Raw genomic sequence first — 25998 nt, forward strand, 5'->3', positions numbered from 1 at the left:
TGTGGGTTCGAGCCCTGCAGCAGGCTCTGTGCTGACAGCTCAGTCTGGAGCCTGCTTCGGATTCTGTGTCTCCCTCTCTCCGACCCTCCCCGCTCATGCTCTTTCTCTCCTTCAAAAATAAATAGACATTAAAAAAAATTTTTTTTAATAGTAAATAAAGGGAGTATATCCAAGAGTGGGAGGCAGTTTGTATACTACCATTTGCATGTAGATACCATAGGACACTTCCCCTGGATTATACACTTCTTTGTAAGAGAAAATATTCAGAATATTTTAATGAAAAAACAATAAAAGTCATGACGAAAAAGCCTTGGTCTTTTCTGAATTAATACTAACCGTAGTTGTTCACTTAGTGAAAGTTGCGGAAATGTGCATTTGTGTGTTGCGATTGGGAACTAGAACTCCTGCCTTAAAAAATTGACACTTTGAGGGGAGGTAAGTAGGGAGAGAATAGGTAAAGACTTATTTGTGTATACCAATATGTACATTATTTTGTTTAACTTATTTTAAAGTTTATTTATTTACTTAGCACAAATGGGGAAGGGGCATAGAGAGAGGGAGAGGGAGAGAATCCCAAGCAGGCGCTGCAGTGTCAATGCAGAACGGGACATGGGGCTCGATCTTGTGAACCGCGTGAGATCCTGACCTGATCTGAAATCGAGTCAGACGTTCAACCGACTGAGCCACCTCGGCGCTCCCCCCGCAACGATGTTGTATATTATTTTATATATTGCTGAAGAATTAATGTAAGAATGCTGATATACCCATGTAGGATGACATATGTTATGTAATAATGCTAACATTTTTTTTCTAAGGTGTTTACTATATGAACAGTATTTTCAAGTCATTGGCTATTAAGCAAACTCCTTTACAGTCACTTTGAACCATAATCAGAAAAGTATTAGAGCTTTTCTGCAAAATACTTCTATCCCAGGAATGTAACTCTCTTTCAGATTGATTTCCACATTGAGTGAGTTTTAATTTCTGTCACTTTTTTTTTTTGCCTGGAGAATGAATCCTGTGTTTTATTAAAACTATGCATTCAACAAATATTTATTAAGCACCTGCTAGGCTAAGTGCTAGGCATTTTTCTAACAGCTAGAAATAAAATACCGAACAAAACAGACAAAAGCCCCTGTCTTTATGACCTTTGCCTTCTAGTGGGAAGAGACAGAATTATCCAACATAGATGAATAGCATATATTAGAGAGTGCTAAAGAGAAAAAGCAGAGGGGGAAAAGGATAAAAGATAGTGGTGACCAAAGTTTGTGGTTTTAAATAGAGCGGCAGAAAAGGTCTCACTGAGAAGAGGACTTTGAAAGAAGTGGGGGTGTAAGCTCAAAATACCTGGGAGAAAAACATCCCAGCCAGAGGGAATTCTTAATACAAATGCCCTGAGGTGGGAGTATACCTGGAATATTCCGACAAAGGCAAGAAGACCAATATAGTTGGATACAGTGTGGACAATGCATTATATGTGTTGGATGAGAGTAATGGAAGGGAATAAAATAATAAGCAGTGAAGTCAGTCAGATAATGATTGGGGGATGTGGAAACGGGTATTACATAGGATCTTATAGGTCGTTGGAAGAATTTGGCTTTTTTAAAAAAATAATTTGCTTTTTATTTTGAGATGAGAAACCACTTAGGGATTTGAGTAGAAGCAGAACTGGATAAAACAGATTTTAATAAACTCATTCTTGCTTCACATTGAAAATAGGCAGTAGGATGATGCGTCTGGGTGGCTCAGTTGCTTAAGTGTCTGACTTTTGATTTTGGCCCAGGTCATGATCTCACGGTTGTGAGAGCAAGCCCTGCGTCAGACTCCACACTGAGCAGGGAGCCTGCTTGGGATTCACTCTCTCCCACTCCCTCTGCCCCTCCCCTGCTCTCACCCTCTAAAGAAATGAAATAAAATAGAATTAAATTAAATTAAAGAAAACAGGCAGTAGGAGGGCATGGGCATGAACAGCGATGCTAGTTAAGAGGTTGTAATTTAAGTGAGAAATATTGGTTTGGACCTGATTAAAGCATGACAGGTAGGAAGTGGTCTGAGCCACTTACAAATGAGTAACATTTGCCGACAGACTGGATATGAGGCCCAAGAGAACAAAGATCATTTCATGGGTTTTAGATGGAATATTTGGAAGAATGGAGCTGCATTTATTGAGATGAGGTAGATTTAAAGAGGAGTCAGTTTGGGTTGGCAAAGGGTGTTAGGGGCTCACACTGGGGTATTTGAGCTTGAGATGCTCACTAGACAGCCAGATGGAAATGTCATGTTTGAAGTTGGATTTAAAGGTCTATGGCTGGTCTGAAGATGCATATGTGGACATCATCAGCATACGGCGTGTAGAGCTGTCATTGCAGAGTAATGACACTGAATGAGATCCACAAGAGAGTAAGTATATAGAAAGAGAAGAGAAAAGGTCCAAAGACTGAACCCTGAGAAGGCCTCTAATACATGGAGCTCGGGGAGACTGAGAAAAGCCAGTGAGCTAGAAAGCACACCAGGAGGGTAGAGTGTCCTGGAAGCCAGGGAAAGAGAATGATAAACTCTCAGATGCCACTAATAGCTCACGTAAGATGGTCACTGAGAATTGATCATTGGATTTAGCTGTGTGCAGGAAACAAAGTCATCCAAATGAGATTAGGGATAAGGGAGAAGTAATGGTAGATTTAAGGAGAAGGAAGGTATGAAATGGTTATCTGGGAGAGTGGCAGAGTGAATGGACTAAAATTTCCTGTGATTATCGTACATCGTTAAATGCCCTCTTGAGCTTAGTGGTCATAAATCAAAAGTGAACTAGTTAGTGTTGCCTGTATTCAGCTACATGTGCTGCTGTAGAGCAGGGGGAAAGATGTAAGCAGAGTTATTATTGTTCAGCTGGGCACGTATGATGAAGTAAGGTTGAGGCAAAGGAATCAGTAGTAGTGTTTGTTTGCAAGGGAGTGATTATCATGCTTGATCATGGAATTTCAGTTACATGAGTAGGGCAATGAAGATACGACGAGGGACAGTGAAAGGTAGTAGGTAGTATTAATGGATTGTAGAACTCGTTTGGATAAAGGACAGTTGGAGTAGAAGTACTATATGTAATGATACCTAAAGGCTCTTCTAAGATTCTTGATTCCAAGGCATTGCCTGCAGTTTGGAGTTGTTATCTCATAAGTCTAAAAATGAGGTTTAAGTGCATGAATTGTGAATTCCCTAGACAGTAACCAAATTTTATTCTTACTTACGTTATGGACTCCGGGACACTAAAAGGACTTTAATATTACCAACAGAATTACATTTGGCAATAGGAAGTCTGTTGAGTGTAATTAAAAAAAAAAAAAAAAAAACTAGTATCATTTTAAAGACCTGTGTTAAATGTGTACGAGACAGATTGGTATAGCAGTTAAGAGTGTGAACCACTTAGATTTGAAACCCAACTTTGTTTTTGTTTTTGTTTTTGTTTTTGCAGTTTGTCAAATACTCTTCTTTTTTTTTTTCAATATATGAAATTTATTGTCAAATTGGTTTCCATGCAACACCCAGTGCTCATCCCAACAGGTGCCCTCCTGAATACCCATCACCCACCCTCCCCTCCCTCCCACCCCCCATCAACCCTCAGTTTGTTCTCAGTTTTTAAGAGTCACTTATGCTTTGGCTCTCTCCCACTCTAACCTCTTTTTTTTTTTTTTCTTCCCCTCCCCCACGGTTTCTGTTAAGTTTCTCAGGATCCACCTAAGAGTGAAAACATATGGTATCTGTCTTTCTCTGTATGGCTTATTTCACTTAGCATAACACTCTCCAGTTCCATCCACATTGCTACAAGAGGCCATATTTCATTCTTTCTCATTACCACGTAGTACTCCATTGTGTATATAAACCACAATTTCTTTCTCCATTCATCAGTTGATGGACATTTAGGCTCTTTCCATAATTTGGCTATTGTTGAGAGTGCTGCTATAAACATTGGGGTACAAGTGCCCCTATGCATCAGCACTCCTGTATCCCTTGGGTAAATTCCTAGCAGTGCTATTGCTGTGAAACCCAGCTTTGCTATCATTAGCTGCTTGACCTTGACTAAAACCTCACTGTGCATTAGTGTCCTCATCTATAATATGTAAAACAGAATAGGAGGGATAAATAGTATAATAAATATAATTAATATTATATTGATAAATTATTAGAATTAGTAAATAATAAACAGGGTTGCTGTGAAGATTATGAGTTAAACTAGAGCCTGGAATTATAAAAGGACAGCGTAAGAGCCACTGCAGCTGCTGTCGCTGGTAGTACTGTGACAGATATGTATTCACTATGTACTGAATTGATTCCAGTGTTATTTTTTGCTTCTTTCCCAGACGACATCAGAGATGCTATCCTGGGTTAATGTCACTTAGCAAATGAAAAAAATTTAGTATGTTTGTCACTTCAAAAATTTTACAGCCAAACGTGGACATATTATACAAGGAAATTTGCAGTGAATGTCTGGCATTTTGTTAGAAGTGCAGAGAGCTGTCTGAAGAGAATGTAACTTTACCGACTTTGCACACTGTTCTGTTTTGAATGGCAGAAAACAGAGAGAGGCATTCTGAGTCCTCTGATTGGATGAAGACTGTCCCGAGTTATAACCAAACAAATAGCTCCATGGACTTCAGAAATTATATGATGAGAGATGAGAACCTGGAACCACTGCCCAAAAACTGGGAAATGGCCTACACCGACACGGGGATGATCTACTTCATTGAGTAAGCAAATGTCTGTATCTCTTCTAACACGCCCGTCACTGTGAGGCTTGTCTTAACATTTTTAAATTCTCATTTCACAAGGCTTCCATTTCTTTTATATTTCTTTAAAAAGATTGGGGCACCTGGGTGGTTCAGCCAGTTGAGCATCTGACTTCAGCTCAGATCATGATCTCCCGGTTTGTGAGTTCAGGCCCCCTACTGGGCTCTGTGCTGACAGCTTGGAGCCTGGAGCCCGCTTCAGACTCTGTGTCTCCTTCTCTGTCTGCCCCTCCCAACTTCTGCTCTGTCTCTCTCAAAAATAAATAAACATTAAAAATATATATATTTTTTCATACAAGTAACAGTTGATCCTAAATCTGATGATTTCCCTGGATGATATTTCATTTTTATTTGACTTGGATAAAGGAATAGTGTATTTGACTTCTGGTTTTTTAAAAACAAGAGGATTAAAAACAGGTTTGTCATGAATAATGAAAAATGTAGGAATGAAGAGTATTTTGCCTGGCTGTTTTTTTAAACTTTTGGTGGATTGGCTAACTTAACTTAATGAGCATTTCAAGAATTACCATCATCTGGAGGGAGGACATATTTATTATCTGAGCTTAATATTTTCAGTTCTAGATGTATTCAAGCAGTGTAGTTGAATAATATAGGAGGGAACCATCACTGATCCTCAGACTAATTGGTACAATATAAATTGATAAAACCTAATTTATGAGAAAGCACTATTAATATAAATATATTTATAGAGATATAGAACCACATGTATTTGATAAACCTAAAATTTTATATGGTTTAGACCAGAGAATAATATAATAAATGATTTTTATATCATCAGTATGAATAAATGATTTTTTGGAAGTTTCATTGTGAAGCATTTTTATGTTCTAACGCAGCTGTCATTCTCATCTTTAAAATAATTTGCCCAGAGGTAGAATATGAATGCAGTGAAGTTATAGAGTATAACAGTTAAATAACACTTAAAATATTGAGGGCTGGACACTGCAGTCAAGAAACATATACTTAAAAATGAATTAGGAGTGGGAGACTTGAATCTGTTTCTTCATTTGGTCCCAAATTCCACATCCTTCCCATAGAGTGAGCATCTTGCTTTACCAAGGGGATTTTAGTATTTAAAACATGTAGATTTTGTGTGTATTGTATTGTTTTACCATATATGGTACATTATTACTTACATTATACACTTACGTAAACGTTAATGACAAGGATTATGCAGAATAGAAAAAATCCGGTATATTCTTCTCTGTGGATAATTTAAGGGGTTTTTCAAGGGTAATTTAAACTTTGGACTTTCATTATGATTTTAGAAATAAATCCCCAAGTAAGTTGTAGAGTCATTAGAAGAGGCTAGAGTATCTTTAGAAGCAACGTATGAGACCTTGAATCTGACAGTCCTTTATCCTGCAAACGGGGATAAAGTAGTAGATTACAGAGAGGGGAGAGAATTTATAAAAGAAATGCCTTTATGGTTGAATATTATTAAAATACATTAAAGACCTAAATATAAGACCTGAAACCGTAAAACTCCTAGAAGACACAGGGGCAAGGTTTCATGGCATTGACTTTGGCAAGGACCTCTTGGATATGACACAAAAACTGCAGACAACAAAAGCAGAAGTAGACGAATGGGACTTCGTCAAACTTAAAAACTATGCAGCAAAGGGAAGCAATCAACGAGTGAAAAAGCAACCTGCAGGATACGAGAAAATATTTGCAAATCACATATCTGATAAAGGGTTCATAACTGCAAGATAGCCAAATATTTGCTGCTACCCAAAGCTCTTTTGTTTGCTATAGCTAATGTATTTGATCTTACTGCTGCTATTAAATCATGCATCTGTAAGAAAAGAATATTAATCTAGGTCTGTAGCTTTTAGCTGTCATGTTTTAGGGATAGCTCCTACAGGCATTTCTTCACCTTGGGAAATACTGGGTAAAGTCCTAGGAGATTGCCTACATTTGCTAACTTAGCAATAAACATTTGGGGTCCCTGGAACCAAAGTGTTAAGCTTTTCTCAAGTAACAGTTGTGAATTTGGTCTAGCAAGATACATGCATGATTTTTTTTTTCCTAACAGTCTACATGTTGCTAAGCCTCTTTGGAGTCCTGATCCTTTTCATGTTACTAAAATCTATTTAACTGACTTGAGTGTGGAGAAATTATCTCTTTGACAGAATGGGTAACACAATCTTTCTAGAAACAACCCCAGTTTCTCTGATTCGATTATCCATTATTCAGCACACCCAAGTGTTTCTACCACAGTCTACCAGCTGGTATCATACCTGGCAATGTGTAAGAAGGGGTTGCACACAGCCCTGGTTAGCTCAGGAGTTAGGAAAGGCATAGAAGATATGATTAATTCCCTGAAACCGTTGGCTTAATTTCCTAAGAGTAATTAACATACAGATTAGGGAGTTTGTCTCATTATAAAGACATCAAGGAATGATATTCTCATACTACTTTGATAATAACTTCAATTTACATTTTGTTGTCTTCCCGTATAATTTCCTCCAGTTATTTCTTTCTTTAATATCCACCTATTTCAGATGTTTAAACTATAACACTGTTTGTCTACACAGCAGTGCGATGGTTTGGGTTTAGAATTAGTATCTGCTGAATGGTGGCATTGCTCTTGGAAAGCGTCTGTGGCCTGCTTTCTAAAAAGGAATGTGTGTGAGGGATAGATGGGGGGAGTCTTTTGGTTCCTGCTTTCTTTTCTCTATTCAGTGTATGATCCATACCGATGAAAACTTTGTTTTGTAGAGTAGAGTTTAACTAACTATACCCATCATTTTTACTTGCATGTTGCAGAAAGACACTTAGAAACTTTTAATTTTGCTAAACTCTTATTTTAAAGAGCCCTTTTGAGGGCAGCGAATCTGTCTGTTCATCACTATCTTCCCAGCTCTCAGCACAATGCCCACACATCACAGGTACTCAAGAAATACAGTGTTTTTTTGAAGGGAGGGAGGGAGGAATTCAGCCAGCACCAAACAAGAGTTTTAGTGCAGCTTTTTCGACTGGATAATGCACAGTATGGGGCTATGTCCCCACCCTTTGAAACATTTCTGACTGCTTAAATAAGCATCTGTTAGCCTGTACTTGGAATTTCACCCCTTCCCTACAGTCGTCTTTCTCAAATTAGTACCACTGGCATTACCTTCCCTTTATGGCAATTTCAAAGTAGCAGACTGAGAAAGTAGGATTATCAAATCCGAGGTGTACAAACAGAGCCTGGCAGAGATAAATGTGCAAACATCATACCTTTTAGTCACTTTTGATCTTTGCTTTTGAAATACTTTTCTCCCTCTTTATTTTGCTGTTTCTAACTGAAATCTTTATTCTGCAGCCACAATACCAAGACAACCACCTGGTTGGATCCTCGTCTTTGTAAGAAAGCCAAAGCCCCTGAAGACTGTGAAGATGGAGGTAGAGATTCAGAAATCTTTTATACTGTACTTATCCTCTTAATCCCGCGTTGTTCTTCTTGCTTAGTGACTTTTCCAAAACCCTAAAAACCATAATGTACAGAAGCACATAACCAATGGGTGGATATCGTACTCAGCTGACCCTGATAATTATGTCATTGCATCTAATTTTATGAGAGACTTTATTTCTCTCTTTTTGAGGATTATACAGTGAAATCTTTTTTGAAAGTCTTAATAAAAATACATTGCCCTTTGTTTTACATTTGTTTTAAAGACAAATTTTAAAATTTCTAAACAAGTATTTTCATAAGTTAGGTACATTCTCCACCACAGGGTAGCTTCATCATGGCTGTTGAACCTTCAAAAATATATTTAATTTAGTATCACTAGGACAGATATGCTATTATTTATGGCTACTCTTTCATTCAGTTTTTAAAATTTTTTTTTTAATGTTTATTTTTTTGAGAGAGAGCATGAGTGGGGGAGGGGCAGAGAGAGGGAGACACAGAATCAGAAGCAGGCTCCAGTCTCCAAGCTGTCAGCACAGGGCCTGATGTGGGGCTCGAACTTAGGAAACCTGAGCTGAAGTCAGATGCTTAACCGACTGAGCCACCCACGTGCCTCGGCTAATCTTTCATTTAGACTGTCAGTAGCAACTCAATGAAAGTCTCTAACGTACCCCAACTTGCCACTCCTGCCCACACACAATTTTTACTGCTTAGTAGAAAAATTTCTCTAAGAATTCTTAGATAATAATGCTTGCCTGTCTTATGTGTATTACACAGTGTCTAATAGTCTAGTCTTATACATAAAGAATTTACCCCAACCAAAATTGTTTGCTGTCCCTTCTTGAATATAGAGTGAGGATGAATAAAATTTGCATTCATTTTGTATCACTGCATCAGAAATTATTTACCTTGGTTAAAAAAATAAAGGGCTCTGGGGTGCCTGGGCGGCTCAGTCAGTTAAGCATCTGACTTGGGCTCAGGTCATGATCTCATGGCTCATGGGTTCGAGCCCCGTGTTAGGCTCTGTGCTGACAGCTCAGAGCCTGGAACCTGTTTCAGATTCTGTGTCTCTCTCTTCTCTCTGCCCCTCCCCTGCTCATGCTCTATCTCTCTCTCCTTCATAAATAAATAAATATTAAAAAAAAGATGAATGGCTAAGAATGAGGTTCAGATAGTCTTCCTATAGATTGAACTCCAATCTATTAAAAAAAAAAGTTACACATTTCATTCAGCATGATTGCAATATTAAAAGTTTTTCTAGGAACAACCAATTGGAAAATGGAATTATTTTAAAATTGTTTGCAATGATATAAAGAAAAATTACCTTGGAGCAAATCTACTAAAGATGTACAGACCTACTGAAAGACGCACGAGATAAACTGAAAACTACAAAACATCCCTGCAAGAACTTAATGAAGACTTAAATAATTAAGGAGATACACTGTGTTCATAGATTGAATGACACAGTATTGTTAATGATGTTCGTTTTCCCTAAATTGGTATCTTGATTCCATACAATCCCAATAAAAATCCTGTAAGTCTGTCTTAAAGAAATTGACAGGCCAGTTCTAAAATACATATAAAAATACAAGGCCCCAGTTAGCCAAATAGTCTTAAAAAGGGCAGAGGTAAGGGACGTAGGCTACCAGATTTGAAGAGTTAGTGTAAAGCTCAATAATCAAGGCTGTGTGGTATTGACACAGGATAGACAAGCAGACCATTGGAACAGAGCAGAGCATCCAAAAATAGATGCACAATATGTGATCACTTAAACTGCATCCCAGGTGCCAATCAATTCAGTATAAGAGGAGGATCTTTATCAAGTGGTGCTGGGAGAACTGTATATTCATGAGGAAAAATGAACTTCAACTATACCTGACTCCATACACAAAAATTACTTTCAGATGAATCAAAGACCCAATCATAAAAGCTAGAACCATGAAGCTTTTAGAGGAAAATTTAGGAGAATATTTTCATAACTTTGGGATTAGCAAAGATTTCTTATGCAGACCACAAAAAACATGAGCCATAAAAGAAGAACTTGAGGGACACATGGGTGGCTCAGTCAGTTAAATGTCCAGCTCTTGATCTCAACTCTGGTTTTGATTGTAGTGTCATGAGTTCAGGCCCTGTGTTGGGCTTCAAGCTGGGTATGGTGCCTACTTAAAAAAAGAAAAAAAGTAAAACTTGATAAATAGGACTTAATAAAAATTTTAAATTTTTATTCATCAAAAGACACCATTAAGAAAATGAATAGTCAAAGCCCCAGGTTTGGCAATATGTATCTGACAAAGGAATTGTATCCTGAATCTATAAAGAACAGTTAAAACTCATTAATAAGACAAAAACCTAAAATTTAAAATGAGCAAAATACTAATTTTTTTTAATTATTTAAAAAAAATTTTTTTTGATAGAGCACAAATGGGGGAGGGGCAGAGAGAGAGGAGATACAGAATCCAAAGCAGGCTCCAGGGTCTGAGCTGTCAGAGCCCGACATGGGGCTCAAACCCACGAACCACGAAATCATGGACCTCAGCCGAAGTCCAAATGCTTAACCAACTGAGCCATCTAGGAACCCTTAAAATGAGCAAAATGTTTAAATAGGCATTTCACCAAAGAAGATACACAAATGTCCAATAACCACTAGGAAATATGCTTAACATCATTAGTCATTAGTCATTAGGGAGATGCAAATTAAAACCACAGTGATATACCACTTTATCCACTAGAATGACTATAATCAGAAAAAAACAGATAATAACAAACGGTGGTGAGGATGAGAAGAAATGGTAACCCTTATAAGGTGCTGGGCAGATGTAAAATGGTACAACTGCTTTGGAAAGCAGTTTGGCAGTTTCTTAAAATATTAAATATAAATTTACCATATCTCCTCACAATTCCACTTCTAGGTACCTACCCAAAAGGAATGAAAACATATGCCCACAAAGACTTGCCTGTAAATATTCAGAGAAGCATTATTCATAAAAGCCCAAAAGAGGAAACAATTCACATGTCCATCAGCCAATGAATGGATAGATAAAATCTGGTGTAATCATGTAATAGAATACTATTCGGCAATAAAAAGGAATGAAATCATATACATACTACAACATGAGCAAACCTCAAAATGTTATTCTGGGTGACAGAAACTAGATACAAAAGACCAACTACTGCATGATTCCATTTATATGAAATGTCTGGAATAAGCAAAGCTATAGAGGCAGAAAGATTACTGGTGGTTGCCCAGCAGTGAGGATGGGAATAGAGATTAAGGGATTAAGAGATTAAGAGTATGAGGGATCTTTTTTTTCCCTCTTTGTAAATGTTTATTTTGAGAGAGAGAGTGAGCGGGGGAGGGGCAGAGGAAGAGAGAAAGAATCCCAAGCAGCCTCCACACTGTCAACACAGAGCCTGACACGGGGCTCAATCTCATGAACCGTGAGATCGTGACCTGAGCCAAAATAAAGAGTCAGATACTTAACCTACTGAGCCACCCAAGCACCCCCAGCATGAGGGATCTTACTGGGGTGATGGAAATCTTCTTAAACTGAATTATGGTGATGGTTTCACAACTCAGTTAATTATTAAAACTCATTGAATTGAATATTCAAAACAGATTAATTTTATAATATGCAAACTGTACCTCAATAAGGTTTTTTTTAAAATGGCCAAAGAACTTGGACACTTGACCAAAGAAGACAAGAGAATAGACAATAAGGACATGAAAAGGTGCTTATCATCATTAGTCATCGCTACAGTGAGAGGCCATTCACACCCTGGAAGGGCTAGAGCCCAATACACTGAAGGGTACCAAAGATTGGTGAGATTGTAGAGCACCTGGAACTTTCACTAGTTGGTAGGGATGTAAAATTATGTGAACACTTTGGAGAACTTTTGGCAGTTGCCCATAGGGCATTGTCTCAAGAGAAATGAAAAACATATGTTCCCAGAAAGACTTCACCTGAATGATCACGACAGCCTTATTCATAATAACACAGACCTGGAAACATCCCAAATATCCATCAACAGAAGAATGGATAAAGAATTTTTGGTATATTCATGCAGTGAAATACTACTCATCAATAAAAAGAAAAAACTGTTGATAACACTCAACAACATGGATCAATCTCAGAAACGTTGAATAGAATAAGCCAGAACAAAAGAACGGGTACTCAATTATCCATTAATTAAAGTCTGAGAACAGGCAGACTCATCTTTGCTGCAAGAAGTTGGAAAATGAGGTGGGGAACCGGGAAGTGGGTGAATTGAAATAATTCTCTGGAGTAATGAATATATTCTCCACCTTGTTTGGGGCAGTAGTTAGGAAGGCATATGGCAGTTGCCAAAACTCTTCTATAATTGAGCATTTAAGATCTCTGTATTTTGTTGTATGTAAATTATTTGTTTTATTTATTTTTGTAATGTTTGAGAGAGAGAGCTCGAGACAGCGGGTGCAAGCGCATGAGCTGGGGAGGGACAGAGAGAGGGAGAGAGAGAGAATCCCAAGCAGGCTCTGTCAGCACAGAGCCTGGCATGGGGCTCAATCTCACAAACTGCGAGATCATGACCTGAGCTGAAGTCGGACGCTCAACCAACTGAGCCAACCCAGGCGCCCCTAAATCATTTCTTATGACGTACCTCCCTTGTCTAAAGGCTTTCATCAGTAAGTTCCATATGGTGAAATCATCTCCTGTAAAGGTAAACTAGAATATATAATCCCAGAGAATTTTACCTTTGAAAGCTCGTAAATGCGGTATTTAGTCTTCTTGGGCATGTCTCTATTGCTCGTCTCCGTTTCCTTTTCCTGCCCACTGATTGTTGCAGCGCAGTTGTATGCCTTTTTCTCTTTTCCCTTGTACAATGTATTTCTTTTCATAGACTTAACCATTAATTTACTATAGCTGGCTGGCCCCCTTATTGACTCTCTAGTATTGTCCTGTTTTGACTTCTGTTTCTGTATTTCCTACTGCATTTGAGACTTTTTTAAAAAATTGCTTAAGTAGCACTTCTAATAAACATATTTAAAAATTTTTTTTAATGTTTATTTTTGAGATGGAGACAGAGCGCAAGTGGGGGAGGGGCAGAGAGAGAGGGAGACACAGAATCTGAAACAGGCTCCAGGCTCTGAGCTGTCATCACAAGGCCCAATGCAGGGCTCAAACCCACGAACCGTGAGATCATGACCTGGGCCAAAGTCGGACGCTTAACCAACTGAGCCACCCAGGCACCCCTCTAATACACATATTTAAAACTTAACTGAACATCTTTCTCCTAGTCACCCCATCCCTCTTTCTGTCACAGGCACCGTGCTCATAATCATCTGGGCCAGAGGTCCAGAGTTCTGTTTGCTTCTTCCTCACCTCTTGCTGTATTCCCTATATTGTTTCCAATCCCTGCTCCTCTTTCTTTGTTCAATACTTTGCCAATACATTATTATGAAAATTTTCCACTGTATAGAAAAACGGAAAGAATTTTACAGTAATTTATCCACCACTGAGATATTACCATGAACATTTTGCTCTGTTGGTTTTTTTACATAGCTGTCTATCCGTATGCTTTTTCTATGTTTTCTTTTATTTTATACCTTCCTCCATCCTTCCAGTCACCACAAACTTGGATTACTCTTGGTCTTTTTCTCCAGTTATATCTCCCCCTCCAATATATCGTTAACGCGAGTGCTCTCCAAAATGGTGGTGCTCAGATTGTCTATTGGTCTACAAGAGGACAATGTTAGAGCTTTTTTTTCATTATGCGCCTACTGGGGGGAAAAATAAGTTTCTCTACTATTTTATACACAGACTGGCAATGCATTCTTTCTCATTCTGTCTGTAGATTATTACATACAGTACCCAGAGTGTCTTGAGGGAAAAATGGACATAGCAGAAGTTGTCAGGGCACTGTGAAGTTTTACACGTTACTTGTGCCCAGTTAAGTGGATACGTAAGCTAGGTTATATAGTTTTTAATTCATAAAAATTGAAATGTGACTTAAGGATTTCGCATAGATACTGCCTGTTGAAGATAATACCAATATGCAAGCCCAAGTGACCAGTAAGTAAACAGAGCTGATACTTCATATACTTCATATGTGAGCTTTTTTAAGCCACATTGAGATAAAATCACAATGATTATTTATTTAGTCTTCATCTCCTTTTTAAATTTGTTTTTCATATGCTTTATTATGTACATATCTTTTAAAGATTTTTTTAAATATTTATTTATTTTTGACAGAGAAAGAGACAGAGTGCAAGCAGGGGAGGGGCAGAGAGAGAAGGAGACACAGAATCTGAAGCAGGCTCCAGGTTCTGAGCTGTCAGCACAGAGCCCGATGCGGGGTTTCGAACCCATGAACTGTGAGATCATGACCTGTGCTGAAGTTGGACGCTTAACCAACTGAGCCACCCAGGTGCCCCTTTATTATGTACATATTAGAGCAGTACATATATATTTATGAATAAACACATCTTGGAAGTACATTCGACATGTTTGGCTGATAAGGCTACATGATCAAAAACCTTTGGCTGCATGGGCTACGAATTCTTCTAAAATACAACTGCCTTATACCTGTCCCTTCCTCAGAAACCTATAATGGCTCTTACAGTCACAGAATAACATCTAAACTCTTTGGGGAAAATATTGAAGATTTTTTTACAGTTGAACCATATTCTACATTTCTTTTTTCAAAGTATTTTCGTTTTTTCCAAAGTAATTTTATGTCATAAATATGACATAGTTGTTGTCTTTGCCTTTGCCACATGTCCATCTCTTTGGTCAGGAACAAGCCTTGCTCCCTGTGTTCACCTGGCTCATATCTACTGATCCTTCCAAGCTCAGTTCTAAAGTATAATTTCGTCGTAGCCTCCTCTTGTCATTCTCTGCGGGTCAGAACTAGGTGTTCTCTTCTCTGTGCTCAACAGTACCATATGCACCTTTCCATTGTAGCACGTATTCCATTGCAGTATAACTAGATACATACATTCTATAAGAGCAGTGATTTTGTCTTCTTCATTTGTATATCCCTTCAGTAGGGACTTACATGTTTGGAAGGAGGAGAGGAGGAAGGGAAGGAAAGAAGTTACTCTGTCTTCCAGATTATTTTGGTCTCCTCGAAAATATTTTTTAATCTCTATGAAGTTCTGGGTGCAAGACATAAATAGGAAGTCTGTCTTCATTCACCAGGTTGGAGTCAATGCTGAAATAAGACCCAGGAATCAGATGGGTTAAAATGCTAGCTGATGAGTGAACCTGACTTTAGCTCTGCATCTGTATGGGCTTACTGGTGTTTTACCCCTGCAGGAGGCAGCCCTCAGCCCTCAATCTCTGTCTTCTGTACAGCTGGGGCCTCTTCCCCTAGGGCAGGCATGGCAAATCGGACCAGACTGCACCCTCTGCAGGCAGGCTGACATGCGAAACAGCCAGGGAACTCAAGTCCTGAGCCAAGCATACTGAATCCATTCTCTGAAACTCACCAGTCAGATAAGACAGTCTTTCTTCCTTGGAGAAGAAAGTTAAGGGGCTCAGAGACACTGGAAACGTTTCTCCCTTTCTTTCCCCCTTCTATGGAAATTTGAAAAATTGAATGAGTCTCGCCCCCTGATGCTCTTTACGTTAAGACCGACAATATGTCTTGGTCAGCCCAGGAACTAATAACTCCACTTATTCCTTTTTAATTATTCCTTTTAATTATTCCAGAATGATTAATGATAATAATAGTGTCCCCTTTTACTCTCAAAAGTGCACAATACATTATATGGTCCTCCTAATTATATCTTTCTTAAGATCAACCACAGTTGCATTTAGTATAGTAGGAATGTTCGATACTTTTTTTTTTTTTAAGAGAGGGAGAGTGCACATGTGAGCAGGGAAGGGGCAGAGAGAGAGAATATCTCAAGCAGGTTTTATGCTCAGCACAGAGCCTGATGCGGGGCTTGATCTCACAACTGTGAGACCTTGATCTGGGCTGAAATCAAGAGTTGGATACTTAACCAACTGAGCTACCCAGGCGCCCCTCAAAACTTTTTGATGGAAGGTACTTTCCATCCCCACAACTAGATATGCCTTCCTAACATCACCTGTACTTACCTGCGGGAATCCCACGGTTTGGAACCCTGAGCCTGTTTGTTTGATGCTCAGCCAACCATTAGCACTTCCACTGTGCATCCCCCCGAATGGGGGAAACAGCCCCACAATACAGTATTTCCAGCTACACTATATCTGACTTACATTGGTATTCTCCATCGTGCCTTGCAGAGCAAATGCTCAATGAGGGGAAATAGTAATAATGATATCTTAAATGTAAATTTTTGCAGTTTAAGATGTTTATTGTTTGCATTTGGCTAAACGTTTAAGGTCTTCTAGAAAAACCTTAGTTTCAAAAAAAAAAAAAAAAAAGAAAAACCTTAGTTTCTAAAACTTGCCTTTTTCCTTCCTAGTTTTCTGACCTTCAGAATGCAACCATGTATTTAGGCTCTAACAGTTTAATTGCTGTACTTATCTATCTTCATTCAACTAAAATAATTAGTTGTTTAGGTTAAAAAGTTATCTTAAAAATACAACATCAGGAATCTGCTTTATACTCAATTCACCCCTTTCCTCTTAGGATGAAAGAGAGATTAAATTTTTACCAAAAGCTATAAAAAGTATTGAATGTTGATGTTATTTTGGAGCTTCAAGAAAGATAAAAGAGAATTATCAGCTCCACAATGAGAAAACAGTTGCAATTCGTGTATTTAAATAAGAAAAATCTTATTGCGGGAACAGGAGAGAAAGATAAATTCATGGGCCTTAGGACCAACCAGCTGCTTGATATGCCAGAAATGGTTTTTCCTTTTGAATCAGCTTTTGGGGAGAATGCTTTGGCTTCTAATCCAGAAAAATATGGTTAGGTCTTTCCTCTCTCAAAAGTAAATGAACTCATTTTCTCTTGACCCTCCCTCCTTCCGGTTCTCAACTATCCTTTTTACAACAACAGAAAGTTATCTCTTCTTAAGGACTCCACCTTCTGTCTTCCTCTTTACTACTACAATATGCTGACTTCTTTCCCCTGCCTTTTCAGTGGAAGTGCTTGTCTTAAGGTCACCAGTAACTTCTGACTGCCAAATTTGAACGTCTCTATTCAGCCTCTTTGAACGACAGCTTTCCAGAGCATTTATTAGTATTGACCATGCTCTGCTCCCCTGTCTTTTTTGATATCCTTCCCCCTGACAGTTGTTACTTTCTCCATCTGCTCCTTAAATGGCTAATACTCCTGATGTTCTGTTCTCTACCTTTTTCTTCTCACAATATATCCAGGTAATCTTGTCCACTGTCGTGGCTTTTAAATGCAATATCTCCCAAATCCTTCTCTTCTGTGTTTCTCTTTTGAGGACCAGGTCCCTGTTTCCCTGAGATGGTGAGATATTTCTGCCAGGATGTTCCACAGGCCCCTCAAATGTGTTCCCTCCCAAATTGAGCTGAATCTTCTGTGTACCTTCCCTTCCTGCCCTCAACAGTGACATCACGTCCATGACCCCAAACCAGTTACCATCCTTAACTTTTTCCTCACCATATCTTCTTCATTTTTGTTCTATCAATTCTGACTTTTAAACACCCGCCATCCTGAAAAAAAGCATAGAGGACGGCAGAGAATCTATTGCTACAGAGATCAAGGGACTAAGAAATAGTCATGAGGAGCTAAAAAATGCTGTAAGTGAGGTGCAAAATAAAATGGACGCGGCCATAGCACAGATTGAAGAAGCAGAGGAGAGAATAGGTGAATTAGAAGATAAAATTATGGAAAAAGAGGAAGCTGAGAAAAAGATAAAAAAATCCAGAAGTATGAGGGGAGAATTAGAGAATTAAGTGATTCAATCAAATGGAACAATATCCGTATCATAGGAATTCCAGAAGAAGAAGAGAGAAAAAGGGGCTGAAGTTATACTTGAACAAATCATAGCTGAGAACTTCCCTGATCTGGGGAAACAAAAAGGCATTGAAATCCAAGAGGCACAGAGAACTCCCTTCAGACATAACTTGAATCGATCTTCTGCACGACATATCATAGTGAAGCTGGCAAAATACAAGGATAAAGAGAAAATTTTGAAAGCAGCTAGGGATAAACAGTCCCTAACTTACAAAGGTAGACACATAAGAGTAGTAGCAGACCTATCTAATGAAACTTGGCAAGCCAGAAAGGAATGGCAGGAAACCTTCAATGTGATGAACAGAAAGAATATGCAGCCGAGAATCCTTCATCCAGCAAGTCTGTCATTCAGAATAGGAGAGATAAAAGTTTTCCCAAGCGAACAAAAACTGAAGGAATTCATCACCACTAAACCAGCCCTACAAGAGATCCTAAGGGAGATTCTGTGAGTGAAATGTTGCAAGGACCACAAAGTACCAGAGACATCACCACAAGCATGAAACCTACAGACATCACAATGATTCTAAACCCATATCTTTCAGTAATAACACTGGATGTAAATGGACTAAATGCTCCAATCAAAAGACATAGGGTATCAGAATGGATAAAAAACCAAGACCCATCTATTTGCTGTCTACAAGAGACTCATTTTACACCTGAGGACACCTTCAGATTGAAAGTGAGGGGATGGAGAACTATTTATCATGCTCCTGGAAGTCAAAAGAAAGCTGGAGTAGCCATACTTATATCAGACAAACTAGACTTTAAATTAAAGGCTGTAACAAGAGATGAAGAAGGGCATTATATAATAATTACAGGGTCTATCCATCAGGAAGAGCTAACAATTATACATGTCTATGTGCCGAATACGGGAGCCCCCAAATATATAAAACAATCACAAACATAGGCAACCTTATTCATAAGAATGTGGTAATTGCAGGGGGCTCTAATACCCCACTTACAGCAATGGATAGATCATCTAGACACAGGATCAATAAAGAAACAAAGGCCCTGAATGATACATTGGATCAGATGGACTTGACGGATATATTTAGAACTCTGCATCCCGAAGCAACAGAATCTACTTTCTTCTCGGGTGCACATGGAACATTCTCCAAGATAGATCACATACTGGGTCACAAAACAGCCCTTCATAAGTATACAAGAATTGAGATTGTACCATGCACACTTTCAGACCACAATGCTATGAAGCTTGAAATCAACCACAGGAAAAAGTCTGGAAAACCTCCAAAAGCATGGAGGTTAAAGAACACCCTACTAAAGAATGACTGGGTCAACCAGGCAATTAGAGAAGAAATTTAAAAATATATGGAAACAAATGAAAATGAAAATACAACAACCCAAACGCTTTGGGATGTAGCGAAGGCAGTCCTGAGAGGAAAATACATTGCAGTCCAGGCCTATCTCAAGAAACAAGAAAAATCCCAAATACGAAATCTAACAGCATACCTAAAGGAACTAGAAGCAGAACAGCAAAGACACCCTAAACCCAGCAGAAGAAGAGAAATCATAAAGATCAGAGCAGAAATGAACAATATAGAATCTAAAAAACTGTAGAGCAGATCAATGAAACCAAGAGTTGGTTTTTTGAAAAAATAAACAAACTTGATAAACCTCTAGCCAGGCTTCTCAAAAAGAAAAGGAAGATGACCCAAATAGATAAAATCATGAATGAAAATGGAATTATTACAACCAATCCCTCAGAGATACAAGCAGTTATCAGGGAATACTATGAAAAATTATATGCCAACACACTGGACAACCTGGAAGAAATGGACAAATTCGTAAGCACCCACCCACTACCAAAACTCAAACAGGAAGAAATAGAAAACTTGAACAGACCCATGACCAGCGAAAAAATTGAATCAGTTATCCAAACACTCCCAACAAATAAGAGTCCAGGACCAGATAGCTTCCCTGAGGAATTCTACCAGACATTTAAAGCAGAGATAATACCTATCCTTCTCAAGCTGTTCAAAAATAGAAAGGGAAGGAAAACTTCCAGACTCATTCTATGAAGCTAGCATTACTTTGATTCCCAAAGCAGACAGAGACCCAGCAAAAAAAAAAAAAAAAAAAAAAAAAAAAAAGAACTACAGGCCAGTATCCCTGATGAATATGGATGCAAAAAATCTCAACAAGATACTAGCAAATCGAATTCAACAGCATATAAAAAGAATTATTCACCATGATCAAGTGGGATTCATTCCTGGACTGCAGGGCTGGTTCAGCATTCGCAAATCAATCATTGTGATACATCACATTAATAAAAGAAAAGATAAGAACCATATGATCCTGTCAATCGATGCAGAAAAAGCATTTGACAAAATTCAGCATCCTTTCTTAATAAAAACCCTCGAGAAAGTCAGGATAGAAGGAACATACTTAAACATCGTAAAAGCCATTTACAAAAAGCCCACAGCTAATGTCATCCTCAATGGGGAAAAACTGAGAGCTTCCCCCTGAGATCAGATACATGACAGGGATGTTGCTTAACATAGTGTTGGAAGTTCTAGCATCAGCAATCAGACAACAAAAGGAAATCAAAGGCAAAGGAAATCTTGGCAAAGATGAAGTCAAGCTTTCACTTTTTGCAGATGACATGATATTATACATGGAAAACCCAATAGACTCCACCAAAAGTCTGCTAGAACTGATACATGAATTCAGCAAAGTCACAGGATACAAAATTAATGTACAGAAACCAGTTGCATTCTTCTACACTAATAATGAAGCAACACAAAGACAAAGAAAGTGATCCATTCACAATTGCACCAAGAACCATAAAATACCTAGGAATAAACCTAACCAAAGATGTAAAAGATCTGTATGCTGAAAACTATAGAAAGCTTATGAAGGAAGTTGAAGAATACAAAGAAATGGAAAAACATTCTGTGCTCATGGATTGGAATAATAAATATTGTTAAAATGTCAATACTACACAAAAGAATCTACACATTCAGTGCAATCCCAATCAAAATCGCACCAGCATTCTTCTCGAAGCTAGAACAAGCTATCCTAAAATTTGTATGGAACCACAAAAGACCCCGAATAGCCAAAGTAATTTTGAAGAAGACCAAAGCGGGAGCATCACAATCCCAGACTTTAGCCTTTACTACAAAGCTGTAATCATCAAGACAGCATGGTACTGGCACAAAAACAGACACATAGACCAATGGAATAGAATAGAGACTCCAGAAATGGACCCACAAAAGTGTGGCCAACTCATCTTTGACAAAGCAGGAAAGAATATCCAATGGAAAAAAGACAGTCTCTTTAACAAATGGTGCTGGGAGAACTGGACAGCAACATGCAGAAGGTTGAAACTAGACCACTTTCTCACACCATTCACAAAAATAAACTCAAAATGGTTAAAGGACCTGAATGTGAGACAGGAAACCATCAAAACCCTAAAGGAGAAAGCAGGAAAAAACCTCTCTGACCTCAGCCGCAGCAATTTCTTACTCGGCACATCTCCAAAGGCAAGGGAATTAAAAGCAAAAATGAACTATTGAGACCTCATGAAGATAAAAAGCTTCTGCACAGCAAAGGAAACAATCAACAAAACTAAAAGGCAACTAATGGAATAGGAAAAGATATTTGCAAATGACATATCAGACAAAGGGCTAGTATCCAAAATCTATAAAGAACTCACCAAACTCCACACCCAAAAACAATCCAGTGAAGAAATGGGCAAAAGACATGAATAGACACTTCTCTAAAGAAGACATCCAGATGGCCAACAGGCACATGAAAAGATGCTCAATGTCACTCCTCATCAGGGAAATACAAATCAAAACCACACTCAGATATCACCTCATGCCAGTCAGAGTGGCTAAAATGAACAAATCAGGAGACTATAGATGCTGGAGAGGATGTGGAGAAATTGGAGCCCTCTTGCACTGTTGGTGGGAATGGGAACTGTTGCTGCCACTCTGGAAAACAGTGTGGAGGTTCCTCAAAAACTTAAAAATAGACCTACCCTATGACCCAGCAATAGCAGTGCTAGGAATTTACCCAAGGGATACAGGAGTGCTGATGCATAGGGGCTCTTGAACCCCAATGTTTATAGCAGCACTTTCAACAATAGCCAAATTATGGCAAGAGCCTAAATGTCCATCAACTGATGAATGGATAAAGAAATTGCAGTTTATACATACAATGGAATACTACTTGACAATGAAAAAGAATGAAATATGGCCTTTTGTAGCAACGTGGATGGAACTAGAGAGTGTTATTCTAAGTGAAATATGTCATACAGAGAAAGACAGATACCATATGTTTTCACTCTTAGGTGGATCCTGAGAAACTTAAGAGATAGACATGGGGGAGGGGAAGAGGAAAAGAAAAGTTAGAGACGGAGGGAGGCAAACCATAAGAGACTCTTAAAAACGGAGAATAAACTGAGGGTTGCAGGGGGGGTGAGAGGTAGGGGAAAGTGGGTGATGGGCATTGAGGAAGGCACCTGTTGGGATGAGCACTGGGTGTTGTATGGAAACCAATTTGACAATAAATTCCATATTTAAAAAAAATAAATAAATAAACACCTGCCATCTCTTGAATGTCCATTGGTGCTGGGGAATGTACTAGGCAGTTTTTACATATGATTTCTCCCCTAAATGCCTCTAAATGGAAATTAATACCTCTCTCCTATTCCCACAGCTACTCTCATGGTAGGTATTCAATAAATATTTGTTAATGTATCGGTCTCATGCCAGAAGAGCCAATAACCTGGACATCAATCATCTTGGCCGCTTCCTGTCTTTTCCTCCTTCAATCTCATATTAGTCTCTGAATCCTGTTGCTTTGCCTTCTATTAAACATTCTCTCTCTCCATTCCTTCTACCACTGCCTTAGTTCCAGCCTTCATGACTCCTTATCTAGGCTATTAACCATTTTCTAATTTGTCTGTCTTTATTCTCCACTCCATCGATTCCATCCTCTGTTACTGCGGCCCCATAATGTTTCTCAAATATGAATTTAATTTTGTTCCATTGTTATCTAAATAAAGATCAGAATCCTTAACATGGCCCTCAAGAAATGTGGTTTGATGCTTGCTTATAGGATAAACACCTTGCACACAGCCTTCACTCCAGTCCTGTCAAATTATTTGTAATTACTGAAAATGCCACCCATTCTTAACCCCTCAGTGCTCTTTGATCTGTTGGAATGACCCCATTCTCCCCATTTCCAAATCATCCTTACAGACTGACCAAACATCACCCTCTTTTAGAAGACTTTCCTGGTAGCTACTCTTATGAGCCAATTGGTATCCTTCCACTGCACACCCCCAAAAAGCTAATGTTTATCTTGATTATGTAATTTAGCTTCTCTGCTTAGACTGTGAACTTTTTGAGGTCAAGAACTGGGTTGTGTTTCTAATTATTTTTGCATAAGGAAGAAGGAAAGAGGAAGAGAGGGAAAGGGAAAAGAGGAAGTCAGTGAATTAATCGAGCCAGTGGATAGTGTATAAAATCGCTAAGTGTTTTAATTTTGCTTTTATTAACTTTATTTTAAATGGGAAAGTAATAACTGCTCCTTTATCTGCATTAAACTGTTCTGCAGAAAACTAGCTAAAGGTATCAGTAGTAAAGGTTTAAAACCATAACTAAAAGTAGCCCCAGAAGTGTGCCTGGGTAGCTCAGTCGGTTGAGCATTCAACTCTTGATTTGGGCTCAGGTCATGATCCCAGGGTTGTGGGATTGAGTCCTGCGCTGGGCTTCATGCTGAGCACGGAGCCTACTTAAGATTCTCTCTCTCAGGGCATCTGGGTTGCTCAGTCAGTTAAGCATTTGACTTTGGGTCAGGTCACGATCTCGCAGTTTGTGAGTTCGAGCCCTGCGTCGGGCTCTGTGCTGACAGCTCGGAGCCTGGATCCTGCTTCAGATTCTGTGTCTCCCTCTCTGTCTGCCCCTCTCACACTTACGCTCCGTGTGTCTGTCTGTCTGTCTGTCTGTCTCTCTCTCTCTCTCAAAAATAAATAAACATCTAAAAAATGTTTCAAAAAAGATTCTGTCTCCCTCTGCCCCTCTCCCCTGCTCGCTCATGTTCTCTCTCTCTCTCTCTCTCTCTCTCTCTCTCTCAAAATAAAAACAAATAAATAATAAAAAAGTAAGTCGGGGCGCCTAGGTGGCTCAGTCAGTTAAACGTCCAACTCTTGGTCTTGGCTCAGGTCATGATCTCACAGTTCATGTGTTCAAGCCCTACATCGGACTGTGTGCTGACAGTGTGGAGCCTACTTGGGATTCTTTGTCTGCCTCTCACTCTTCCCCTCCCCTGCTGGCACACTCACTCTCTCTCTCTGTCTCTGTCTCTCTCTCTCAAAAATAAACATAAAAAAATTTTTAAGTAAGTAACCCAGGAGATAAAGTACCAGTTTGTTTACTCTCCTAAAGACAGGGCTGTGCTTTATCTGTTAGTTGCTAATTAAAATGCTGAATCAACTCCAGATTAACGCTGAAATCTATTTATGTCAATCTTGTATCCTTATTAAGTATTAATACATTTTTTTGGCAAGTTGTTTAGATACCAAGTGGAATGTTTCAGCTCTGTCTACAGTTCTTGCAATTCTGCAAACTTTTCTAAAGACAAAGCATAAATCCAGCCATGGTGCAGTAATAGCATCCATCCTTACTCAGCACCATTCAGCTCCCGTGCTATTTCAAGAAACTTCCTATTAAAGAAAAAAAATCTCTTTCATGGAAGATCCTTAATGGTAATGCTTTGGTAATATTATGAAAGACCTTTTTTTTTATTTTTTACAGACTAATCCAGCAAATACTCCTACCCATGTAACAGTTGCTTGGTATAAACTATCATACCTACTTAATTGACAGTTATTTGCTGCATAGCTGTGGAAGATCAAAGCAAACTGAAGTGTGTCTCAGTTCTTAGCTGTTTTATTCTGTTTTCATACAGCCGTTTTCAACGATTCTCATCTTTTCCACCTCAGTCATTTCAGCCAGGTCCTTCAAAGGAGAACCACAAAAACTCACCAAGCTTCAAAACCACCAATCGATATATATACACAGGCAGAAAAATAGGAGGGAGAAAGGGGATGAAGGTGATTCAGAGCTTTTCATCCAGAGGCTAGTCATCTATTCTCTCCTTTTATTCTGAATGTGAAATAATTTTATTAGCATAATAGTTTGGATAGCTTGTCAGGTTCATTACAATGAAATTTTTCCTTGCAAAGTCCATGCATCAAAACTGCAGCTAAGTGATAAAGAATTAATAAATCTTTGGATATATTCTAAGCCTATTTGCTGTGTAGCATACGTCGTGTGTGTGTGTGTGTGTGTGTGTGTGTGTGTGTGTGTGTACACGCACATGTGTATTTTGGCCTGGCAGAAGAACATTCTCAAAGAAATTGACAATAAAAGTATGGACCATCATAGTGTATAACTGGGTTTTTAAAAAACTCCCTCTTGCTGGGCTCCTACGTATAAACTGCTAGCATTAAAACCACCTGCTAGGAACATTCCTGCCAACTAAATCTGCGTCTCACTAATAAAATGATTCTTCAGAAGCTGTAACTAGGAAAACAGAGTGGAAAGGAAAAGAGGATTTTTTTCTTGACAGTTTCGGTCTCTATTGGAAAGACTGGAATTTTTTATTTATTTTTTTAACTATCAGAAATTCAGCTACCTTTGGTTTTTCTGGTTATATTTTATTAGTTACCTGGGCTAAATAATATATAATAATCCTGCATAAGATATTCCTTTGTTACCAGACACAAATACGGATTCTACACAAGGAGCTGTGGTAGTTATTTTACATTTTCATTCAGAAACTCAAATTAATGCAAGAGAAAGTAGGTATTTTTCTTAGATTTTAAGGAAATCTAGATTGCCCACCTGCAATGGCAAAAATCCAAGGCTG

At 38.6% G+C, this 25998-nt stretch overlaps 1 protein-coding gene across 3 annotated transcripts in view; it reads left to right on the top strand.

Annotated features, from left to right (window-relative positions):
* The window catches only part of MAGI3 (membrane associated guanylate kinase, WW and PDZ domain containing 3), a 245345-nt gene that overhangs the window by 169512 nt on the left and 49835 nt on the right, over positions 1-25998 (top strand). For all 3 annotated transcript variants that reach the window (XM_042998222.1, XM_042998224.1, XM_042998223.1), the window contains exons 5-6: positions 4565-4739; positions 8110-8189. In XM_042998222.1, the coding sequence (XP_042854156.1) occupies positions 4565-4739; positions 8110-8189 (255 nt within the window). The remainder of the gene's footprint in view (positions 1-4564; positions 4740-8109; positions 8190-25998) is intronic.

The sequence above is a fragment of the Panthera tigris genome, chromosome C1, assembly GCF_018350195.1.
Source record: "Panthera tigris isolate Pti1 chromosome C1, P.tigris_Pti1_mat1.1, whole genome shotgun sequence".
Classification (NCBI taxonomy): domain Eukaryota; kingdom Metazoa; phylum Chordata; class Mammalia; order Carnivora; family Felidae; genus Panthera; species Panthera tigris.